Consider the following 11,314-nt stretch of genomic DNA (forward strand, 5'->3'; position numbering starts at 1 on the left):
GATTCTTGATGCTTGGCGCAAAATAAAGTTTTGCTTGACCTTTGCTTTGTATCAGTCTTGCTCCTTTAATCACGGACCCATTATTGGGGGACCCAACATTGCGGACCCAACAAGGTGATTCTCAGTAGTATGAGAACCACTGCTTTGGCCTTTAGAGACAACTCACTGCAGAGAGAGCAGGAAGAGGGGAGCTGCTGTTCAAGGGACTGGTCATGGGAGGGAACCTAGGCTGATTCCCTCTGGTCCTGTCTGATGCTGGCTGCCACTGGTGGGAAGAGTGTGTACAGGTGTATTGTCTCTCTAAAAGGGTGGGGTGGGGTATCAACTTAACCCGAGGTCTGCCTCCCATGCTGAGCCCCTCCTAAGGGTTAGTCCTCCCAACCCCTTTTCTGGACAGGACATCAAATTGCTTGACTCCTACCCTTACCACCGTTCTCTTCCGCATAAACCAATTCTCTTTTGCACACTTTAGGGGTCACAGAGAACTGAAATGACATGGGGTTCCCCAGTTCTTCTCAGATACTGTAGTGATCACAATGATAACAAGACTGCACATCCCTTAGTCAACACCTGAATCCGTGCTGAGCATTGCGCTAGTTACTTTCTATGTGTTTTCTTATTTAAGTATCACCCAATCCTGCCAAGAGTTGTGAATCTCCATTTTGTAAATGAGAAAATTAAGAATGAGAGAAGTTTTGTAGATTACCCAGCATCACACAGTAGGAGAACAGGGCAGGTTTGAAATTTAGATCTGACTCCAAAGTCACAGGCTTTTAATCCTTCTATTTAACTCAGAACTCAGTTCCTTTTATGGTGCTAACCATTTAATGTGTTCCCTCCCTTCGGCAATGCAGCTACATCCTACTGAGGACTTTGGGTGTCATAATGAGTGGGGGGAGGGGGCAGGGCGTGATGGTGGAGATTCCCGGTGGAGACAGGCAGGCAGACGGCAGAGAACTGCTTTACTTCTAACCCCATCCCACACCCCAACGTAGGCTGTGCTTAAGGTCAAAAACACACTCTGGATCTGCTACTACTAGAAAAATCCAGATTTCGTGTGGATCACGGGTCTACCCACTCACCAGAGGCCTGTCTTGACTTTATGTCCCCAGGGACCCACTAATCATTTACAGCATGTTGACAGATGTTTTAACCAGGGGTCAAGGTGACTCTCCCTGGTTACATAACAGAAATGCATAAAGACTTTGTTTAATCAATTGTGTGTGTGTGTTTGTATGTGTTTTAAAAAGTCTGTATAAAATTCTCTGCTGGGATAAAGCTATAGCAAGGGGTGGTTTTCACATGTGCGGGAAATGAGAGCCTTCAGGGCAACACTGCTCCTGCTCCCCTTGGTCGCGCTGCAGAACTCCTGCGCCGCCGCTGTGAGTCCCGCAGACTGCGATGCTACTGAGCCCTTTGCTGGGAAAGTGCTAGACGTGATCAATAAGGGACGGCGGCATGGCTACCTTTTCCAGTTGCTGCGGGTCGCTGATGCCCATTTGGACCAAGCGGTGAGGAATTGGCAGGGCCAGAGCTGAGCTGGGAGACCAGGAGCCCCGAGGGGGAAAGTGGTTCTGGGCCCGAATCTTGCTGCTTTGCACGATGCAGTGGCTTTGGCTAGGGCTTCCGGTTTAGTGTCTGCTGCTGCTCTACATTGTTCTTCTTTCCTTCGAACTCACATCTGCTATTTGTATGTCCTTAATTGTGAATCAGTCTCTAAGTCCCTATAAGCATTTATTCTGAGCCAAATCAAATTTTAAGTACTGTAAGAGAAGACTTAGAGTAAAGCGTGGCTGGGGTCCTCAAGGAAAGAATCATTGGCTCACAGACACGCACAGGCAAACTGTGTAAGATAGGGCCCACTTCCATAGCCAAGTGAGCGGTATAGGTGCTGAAACAATCTAAGGAAAGGAGATTAAAATTGAGTGGGAGAGGGGTGTGGGTAGGGAATCAGGAAGGAGGGTGTCAGGGAGTAATTGCACATAAGCCAAGGGGTGAGCGGGGTGGTTCCAGAAGATTTATGTGGGCTTTGGAGCAGCTATTAGGTTGGAAGAGAAACTAGGCTTATCTTGAAGCAAAGAGAGCCTACTGCTTTCACATAATAATAAGATTAAATGCTCATTTGGAGTATATTTGAGGGCTTGATAGAGATTCTGGAAGGAGGCTTCCCTCCCCACCCCACCCCCAAAATAAGCACTGAGCTCCCACGTGCTTCCTTTGGTGGAACCGCTAAATCAAGGAGGCCAGACCATAGAGCTGCGCAGAAGACAAGCAGAGACATTCTACTTGTTACCAGTGTTAGAGACGGAGACAGTACAGGTTGCAGAGACCAAGACCGATTGCTGGACTTTAGGATTCAAGCAGCAATTCAGTGACCGTTGGTTCCATTTCAGGCTCTCTGCCTCCTGTGCAGAGCATAGGATGGCTTGGGACAGTGCTACCTCTGAGTGGTGGTGAGAAGTTATGTGGGTGAGTAAGGCAGGTCCACAGTGTGCCTGGAGAGATGGAGGCAGGTGACATGAACCAGGAAGCTCTTTCATGTGTTCGGGAGGGAGGAAATGAGGACCAGCCTCAGACAGTGGGAATCAGAACAGGAAGAATGAAGGAAAGACAAGAGGCATTTCAAAGAAAGACCATGGGCAAGCCTGGTGCCTGGGTAGTGAAAGCAAAGGAAAGAAGTCAAAGTTGATCTCCGGATTCTGATTCTAAGCCAGAGACTAAGGCGATCAGTAATTAATGACGCCTCTGCTGAAAGACAAGGGGAGTTGGGAGAGGGAGGTGGTTTGTAGGAGAAGAGAGTGGTTTCAGCTTTGGGCAAGTTGAAATCAAGGCAAGCAATCCAAGTTCAGGAATAGACCTGGGAGAGAGGACATGACTGCGCGTACAGATTGGAGGCTGTCATCACTTATAATTCTGGGCTTGCACCTTCACCACCTCCACCCAAACCCACACTGCTATTTAGTGGTTGCTTTTTAAAGCTTGTGGGCAGAAGCAGCATCATGACCAGTTAAAAAGAACATTTGGAAGCAACTCTTTGAAGCTATTTATTCAAAATAAGTAGATCAAATGACACAAAGGTAGGACATCTGTGAGGGTTTGGAGAGGAGCAGGACTTCTGTTTCAGAAATAAAGAGACTGCTTTTCTCGAAAAAGCACTGGGCTCCCACATGCTATTCACCTGTTGCTCTCTTGGCATTCCTCAGGAATCTGTGGCTGTCTATTACTTAGTCTTGGATGTGAAAGAATCTGACTGTTCGGTCCTATCCAGGAAACGCTGGGATGACTGTGAGCCAGCTCTTTCTAAACGTGTACCTGAGATAGTAAGTAAGCAAGGTACCCTTCTCCTTCTATCGTTCTTGACCTTGACCTCTGTCTACTCTGCTTACGCAGGGTGGCTGCTTGCCTGGTGGCTAACACAGCGAGAAAGGAATCTGCCTCTTGACTCATGAAGACTTTGTTGACCTTGAGGAATAGTCTGTCCAGAGCCATACCTGGGATCCGGGATCCTGGGGATTACGGTCTCATGGGATAACAAGCCCAGCTGTGAGACCTTTGGCAAATCACCTAAAGTCGTTAGAATTTTGCCTCCTCAACTGTGAAAGAAGAGGAGGGGTTTGGAGTAGCTGGACCCTAAGGTCCACTCCATGGGTCTAAGTACCTATGAACTTGTCAGTATGTCCTGTAAAGACTGGCCCCATCGGCAGGAATAGCCGAAGGGATTAACTGCAGTGACCTTGAGGAATAGGGTCTTGTTCTACACATTGCACGTGGGCACTCAGGTACCAGACTCTCCACTGTGGGAAGAGAACACAAAGAAGATTAAGCACATATACAAGATTTCACTTCTAGAAAATAAGATGTTTGCATATGTAGAACTTTTAGTACTTTTTTCCCTTGAAAATGTTTGGGATATGGTTATGATCTGTTTAAACAGTTTCTCCCTGGCTCTCATGAAGGTTTTGGAAGCCTACAGTATCCAGCTCCCAGATATAGACTAAGACAATACAGGTTTTGAAAGAGGATTTGGTGAGAGAAAACATAGCTGAATTCTCAGTGGATAGTACGGGTTCGTGACCTCACTTTTTGTCCCCTCACATTCAACCCAGGGAAAGCAGTATGCAATGACACAAACCCTTTTCTCTTACAGGTGATCGGACAGTGTAAGGTAATAGCTACACAATGTTTGAATGACTCCCAGCATTTCAGAGTGAATGACTATAACTGCACCACAAGTTCTGGTATGGTCATCTGTTAAAATGCTAATTCTGGATTAACAATTACACCATGGTATTCATCATATAATGCTAAGAAATGGTTCCTGCCCTCATAGACTCGATTATTATTTGCTGTCTTCAGAGGAGAAGGGAGAGGGTTTTCTTCTGTTACTGGTACACCTTCCCTTAAAGAAATTCGATATAGAATAGAAATCTGTAAGAGGTGGTACAGTATCATTGTAGAGAACGTATGCTCTGAGGTCACATTTGAGTTTGAATCCCAGCTTCCTCACTTAATAGTTGTACCATCTTAAGGGCAAGTTACTTAACCTCTTTAAGCTTTCCTCCTTTGTAAAATAAGGATCATAATAGTATTAGCCTTCCGGATCCTTCTTAGAATTAAGTAAGATGCTCTATGTAGCATACTTTGCAGACTACTTAGCACTCCATTACTGATTTCAGCATCTAAAAGTTGTGTATTACTGTAGAGTTCCCAAAGCGGTTACACAGTTTATCCCGTTTCTCATCTTAAAACAAGACCAAACGAGGTAAAGATTATGATACTTTCTATTTTAGAGATAAAATAACCGAGGCTCAAAGTGGTTCAGTGACTTGGCCTTGGGAACACAGCCAAAATGTGGTAAAGACATGATCCTATTTCAGGACTGTTGACTCTGAGTGTCATCCTCTTTTTTGTTGTTGTTTCCAAAAGAATCATTACAGAATTCCTTTAAAAATTGTCCATTACAACATGATTCAACTTATAACAATTTAATAGCCAAGCAACTCCTTCAGGAAGTCACCTTGAAGAAAGGTTGACCTGTATCTCCTCTCTCTGGGCAAAACTCTGCTAATAATGCCTCTGCCTCCTCGGAGAGACAGGAGGAGTTTAGTGAAATATTAACCCTTTGTGAGTGATGGGAGGTGTGTCTCAATGGGTTCACAACAGAGACTAAAGCATCAGAAGGATCTGGATTTAAGTTTAGCTCTGCTGCGGACTGGCTGATTTGATCTCAAGCAAATCACTTAGCTTCTCCAACCCTCAATTTGCCCATCTGTAAAATGGGAGCTATCATTCCTCTTGCAACCATACTTATGTGTATTAAGTCCCAGCATTGACATTGCTGTTTCCAACCCAGTATTGCAAAATTGCCATCTTCTTTCCCCAGTCTCTTCGGCACTGACCAATACCAAAGATAGCCCCGTACTCCTCGACTTTTTAGAAGAAACTGAGCCTTACAGGGAACTAGCCAACAAAGCCCTTGAGAAGTACAAACAGGAGAATGGAGATTTTGCTGCTTTCAGAGTGGACCGAGTGGAGAGAGTTGTCAGAGCGGTGAGTCTCTGCTCATGTCAGCTGGCTTCTGAGGGCCCAGCTCCAACCTGGCAGGTCCAGACTCGGTGGCACTGGCCCTCTCCACTGGCCTCACATGTCCAGCTCCTTTCTAACAGAGGGCCCTGTTGCAGCCTCAACCGAAAGGCAAGAGATACCAAAGAAACTGCTCCCCTGTAGTTTTTTAATGTTGGAGAGTTGTGGGGAGTATAAATATCTACTGAAGAGGAGGGAAAACTCAGACAGGAAGGAGGGAAAGACAGAAGAGCATATTGGGGTTACGTGAGTCGTTGAAAATCACCCAGTCCTAACCTCCTTGTATGATGATAGGAAACTGAGGCACAGAGACACCATCTCAGCACACCCAGGGGTGTGCTGCCTTCCAGTCCAGGGCTCCCGTTGCCTCCCACCCAGAGGGATGTTGTAAAGCAGCTCTCTGATGAATGTCTTGCATTTTGAAAATGCCAAGTTAAATTAATTACGGTGTGTACTTGTGATGGAATGAATATAGCACAGTTACTAGAGAGAATGTTTTGGGTCTGTATGCACTGGGAAGAGTTCCTAGGGGGAAAAGCAGGTTAGAGAGTGAAACTTAGACTCTGAGCCCATTTGTGTTAATTAGATATGTGTGTATATGGGCAACATATTTAGGAAAAGGTTAGGAGAAACACATCAGATACGTGGTAGGGGTACTTCTGGGAAGAAGAGATCAGGAGCAGGAAGGGTGAGTTTTCACACTGCTTGGTTATGTCTATATTATTGACCTTTTCAATGAAATAGTATTTACCTTGTCACTTATGTGATAAATTTTTAAAAGACAGTGGCCATGAGAAAAAGGGCGCATATTGGCAATTTGAATCACTGTGGTGCTTTACAGTCCATTGGGTAGTAGGCATCTATTGCCTTGTCCTTTATTCTAACTTCTTATGTGCCTGAAACTGCTTTGATCCAATTTGTTCTAGAGAGGAGGGGAAAGAACCAACTACTACGTGGACTTCTCCATGAGAAACTGCTCCAGGAGCCACCATTTCCCCAGGCACCATAATGTGAGTATAATAAATGTCTCTGAAATACCAGGTAACATTCAGAGACCACCCCCCCACCCCCCGCGTCAGGCACCCTTCCAGGGTTAGCCCCCCCCCCACTACCCTGTGAGGAAGATATTATTTTTGTCTCTTAGAAATGGAGAAACTGAGGCACAGGGAAGTTAAATGAGTCATAAAAGTACGATTCTATAATATGCACAATAAATACCTAAACTTGACACTGAGATTGAATTTGAACTCACTAGGATTAAAGACTTAGCTAAAGAGTTAAGAGCCTACACCATGGGTGCCTTCATTCACTTCATCTCATTTGCTCTTCACAGTGAACCCCTGTGACAAATATGGACGTACCTGAGGACCAGCAAGGGGGCTTGCCCAAGGTTCATATCCAAGCTGAGATTAGAATGCAGTTCTCCTAATGCTCAGTCCAATGCGATTTTCCCCCTAATCACTTATAAATGGATACTCACGCATCTGTAGAAAGCTTTTATTAGTGAAACTCAGCATTTGTAGGGCGACTTAGAGTTTCCAAAACACCTCCACTGATGTTATTGCCTTGGATCACTGTAACAACTGTACTGAGGAGAAGCAAATGTCTGCACTCATTTCCCTGGGACTGAAGGGCCCAGAAGTTTAATCACTTGCCCAAGTGCACTTAGCTAGACAGTGTTAGGACATAGGATTTAAACAGTGGCATTCTGATTTCAAGTTCAGGATAATTCTGAGGTTTAACAGCATATTCTCAGGGCCAGAAGAGAGGAAGCATTCGTTAGTTCCTTTCTGGCTGGTCAGTATTCCCACCTGAAGCAGTTCTAGAATCCTGCCCCCAGAAAAGATACCTCTCTCTCTCTCAGTCCCTTCTTCAACAAATCCTTAACAACCCAGTGCAGAAACTTGGCAGCCAGAGAAGAGGAGTCTCAGTCCTAAGGGTTTTGCAGCATGATCTCATTTAATTAAGCCCTCCCACAACCTGAAGGTAGTTAGAAATTTCAAGTAACTTGCCTAAACTCACACAACTGGTAAATGGTGAAGCCAGAATTCACATAGCTCTGTCTGACTCCAGAACTGTTCTCAGAACCTCAGTGCTTAACTGTCGCTTCTAAAAAAGCATTGTCTTCTTGTCCTAGTCTAACTTTGACAGCTGGGTTTAGGAGCCTCTGCAGCATAGGGATGCCAGCCAGTCATAGCCTCTGTACTCAGGGTAGGGCCCTAAATCACTTTGACAGGGTCCAGCAAACCCATTTTCATACTGGTTCCCTCCTTTCCAGCACTTTCCTTCAAGGGTCTGGGTAAAGTCGGCACCTCTCTTCATTCTCTCTAGGCACAGGAAATTGGGTCTCCAGTGCAGAAGGGTTGGATGAAAGGCAAGGCATCAATAATGGGGTATCCCTCATGACCCCCCATGGGGTGACCCTGGTGTGCTCCTGGTGTGACCCCTCATGGAAGAGAACCACAGCAACTTGAAGTGAACCACTTAGGAAACTGCACTTTCTCCAAGTATTGACTGGGAAAGATTGTTAAATAACTAGCAGAGATATTTGACAATATTACCCTGATTTTTCTAAAGCTCATCTTTACCAAATATATAAAAATTCACAGCTCTAGCTGTGCACCTTCTTGCGACCTGCATACACACATACACACGCAAATACATACGTATACACACTGACAGGCTTCTCTCTTCTTTATAGGTCTTGGGATTCTGCAGAGCAGATTTGTCCTATGATGTAGAAGTCTCTGACTTGGAAACCCCAGAACACATTGCCATAAACTGTGAAGTCTTCAATTTTGAGGTGGGTTGTTTAAGTCATCTTTGTCATGTGCCGTGCCAGACAAAGAGATATTTTCATACGCATAGTGTATTTTGTTCTTTTAGCTCTGGGGGTGGTAGGGAGATAGGGATAGAGGCAGAGAGATGAGAGGGGGCTGAAAAGGAATACAGAGAGAATAGGCCCCCGGGGAATGAATGGGGTACAATTGCTGATATGATACCTCAACTGGGAAGAGGTAAGCTTTGTAAAGTAAAATCAAAACCAATTCAATGAACGTCTAATGAATTTGAAAATGGTCCTTGTAGCCAAAGCTCCAGTCCTGAGACTCAAATCTTTGCTTTCACCATCAAGCCTAGGACCTAAGGGCAATGAATAAACCTCAAACACATTATATAAAGATGCATAAAATAAGGCACAGAGCAATGTTTCACATCTGTCCCGGAAAGCTTTGTTCCGTACCAAGATAGTCATCACAGCATTTTTCATGTCGGCAAAAACTGAAAATAATCCAAACGTCTATGTGCCAAACCGTAAAACAAAGAGGGGGAGGGGCAAGACAGGTTGGTTACCAGGAGCAAGGCTCCACAGATTTTTTTCTTTTTTAATTAAAATCTGGACAAGAAGGAGAGTGAAGAAATGAAGTGCTCACCCTTAAGGAGTAAGAGATGCTTATACCATATAAGTAGCATTCTACAATGTAATTTCACCATTTGATGTTGAAATGAGAAAATAGGAATGATAAGTAAAGTTTTTCATAATACAATATTTATTGCCTCTGAAGAACCACCTTTACTCTGAGATATCTTTCTGACTGTTGTATTATCAAAATATTCCGATTATGAAATAATGATGGTAGCAGATGACAGTTTTGTTTCTATTTTATTTTATTTAAGATTTACTTATTTATTTTAAAGAGAGAGAGAGATGGGATGCCTGGGTGGCTCAGTTGGTTAAGCGGCTGCCTTCGGCTCAGGTCATGACCCCAGCATCCTGGGATCGAGTCCCACATCGGGCTCCTTGCTTGGTGGGGAGCCTGCTTCTCCCTCTGCCTCTGCCTACCACTCTGTCTGCCTGTGCTCGCTCGCTCTCTCTCTCTAACAAATGAATAAATTAAAAAAAAATAAAAATAAATAAATAAAGAGAGAGAGAGATTGAGCTCAAGCAGGGAGAAGGGCAAAAGGAGAGGGAGAGGAAGAATCCTAAGCGGATTCCCTGCTGAGTATGGAAATGGATGTAGGCTTTAACCTCAGAACCCTGAGATCTTGACCTGAGTGGAAACCATGACCAGATGCTTAATTGACTGAGCCACCCAGGTGCCCCATTATTTGCATTTTAAATGTCAGTTTGGATGGATGAAACTTTGAGACTGCTATCCTATTTTTAAAATTGATTTGTGGAATCTGGAAGTCTGAAATCCATTGGTCTAAACTGACTTTCACATCTAACTTCTCATTTTGTGTTCTGCAATAACATTCACTTGTCTGTATCCTTTACCAGGAATGTAGAAACATCAGTGGTATACCACACCATTTTGGCCATCCTCACCACTCTGGTAGGCATGAGCATTCTCTTGCTGGGAAGCCTCCATTTAAGCCTGATGAATTTAGAGATCACCATCATCCCCACAAGCCACATAAATTTGGATGCCCACCTCTCCTAGAAGACAGACCACCATTTCAGGCAGGAGCTCCTCCACGATGGCCGCCTCCAGGGCCAGGATGTCATCACCCCCATTTTGGCCCCAGTGGGACCCATGGACACCCTCATAATCATAGTTCCAGTGAGCACCATCCCCACGGACACCCTCCTCATGGGCATCATCCCCCTGGTCACCATCCCCATGGACACCATCCCCATAAGCATCATCCCCATGGACACCATCCCCCTGGGCACCATCCCCATGGACACCATCCCCATAAGCATCATCCCCATGGACACCATCCCCATGGACACCATCCCCACAGCCATGATTTCTTTGACCATGGGCCTTGTGACCCACCACCCCAAAGCCAGAGTCCTGAAGATCACCATCGCCGGGGCCATGGCCCGCCATCTAGGCCCTCAGAAGAAAGAGGTCTAGGTAAAAGACACTTTCCCTTCCACTGGAGACAAATGGGATATGTTTACCGGCTACCTCCACTAAAGGACGGTGAAGTTCTTCCTCTTCCAGAAGCCAATTTTCCCAGCTTCTCATTGCCAGACCTCAACAATCCTAAAAAGTTAGAAATTCAGCCCTTCCCTCAATCAGTTTCCGAATCATGCCCAGGGACATTTAAGAGTGAGTTTTCACATGTCTCGAAGTTTTTTGCAAACTCACTTCCAAAATGAAATCTGATTTCCTTGATGGAGAAAAATTAATGTTCTGACTTAGAACCATAAATAAAATATGATCAATGATGAATACAAAATTCATGTACTTTAGCCTTACTTACATATTCACGGTAGGGCAAATGTGGGTGGGGGAGGAGATGACATGAGAAGAGAGAGACGAAAAGAAAGGAGAGGAAAGATGTCAATGCTACAAGTCTGTCACTGACCACGAAATCCTTGCAGCAAATCTCTGATCCTCTTTCTTTCCTGGATTTAATAACTCCTTTAAGTCTAGAGTCTTTCCTCACCGAATAGTTAGGTTGTAGCTGGGCATACCAAGAAGGTATGTTTTATCAGTCAAGGGATTATTCTTCTAACCCAAAATTCAAATTCCCTCCTACTTGTTATTTATAGTCCTCTAAGTTTCCCTTTGGAAAAAAGTAAGTTCTAAACTCAATTTGATGCAATCAAGGCTTGGGCTATGAACTGCAAAGAATATTGCAGGAACAAATCATAACCATGAGTTCAGGGGCACAAGAAATATCACTTTATTTTCAGAGCAAATTAATTTCCATTTCAGGCTGCCATCCTAGTAGGTTAATAGGAGACTTAACCTCAGTTCCTCTTAGAGTTCCCTCA

General features: G+C 44.6%; 1 protein-coding gene across 1 annotated transcript; it reads left to right on the plus strand.

Moving 5' to 3' along the window:
- The first annotated feature begins 1,211 nt into the window (after positions 1 to 1,211).
- Positions 1,212 to 10,773, plus strand: HRG (histidine rich glycoprotein). Its single transcript, XM_080808448.1, has 7 exons — positions 1,212 to 1,511; positions 3,204 to 3,320; positions 4,148 to 4,238; positions 5,384 to 5,550; positions 6,510 to 6,593; positions 8,285 to 8,386; positions 9,863 to 10,773. Exons 1-7 carry the CDS (start codon positions 1,314 to 1,316, stop codon positions 10,691 to 10,693), a joined length of 1,590 nt encoding a protein of 529 aa, XP_080664574.1. The 5' UTR covers positions 1,212 to 1,313; the 3' UTR covers positions 10,694 to 10,773.
- The last annotated feature ends 541 nt before the right edge of the window (positions 10,774 to 11,314 follow it).

Source organism: Martes martes (genome assembly GCF_963455335.1).
Source record: "Martes martes genome assembly, chromosome: 1".
NCBI lineage: Eukaryota > Metazoa > Chordata > Mammalia > Carnivora > Mustelidae > Martes > Martes martes.

What these genes read in the sequence shown, in the direction of transcription:
- HRG (XM_080808448.1), top strand. Translation starts at nt 1,314, where the DNA reads ATGAGAGCCTTCAGGGCAACACTGCTCCTGCTCCCCTTGGTCGCGCTG. An exon ending in ATGCCCATTTGGACCAAGCG is followed by an intron (nt 1,512 to 3,203) that starts GTGAGGAATTGG and finishes GGCATTCCTCAG; the next exon opens with GAATCTGTGGCTGTCTATTA. An exon ending in ATTTCCCCAGGCACCATAAT is followed by an intron (nt 6,594 to 8,284) that starts GTGAGTATAATA and finishes TCTTCTTTATAG; the next exon opens with GTCTTGGGATTCTGCAGAGC.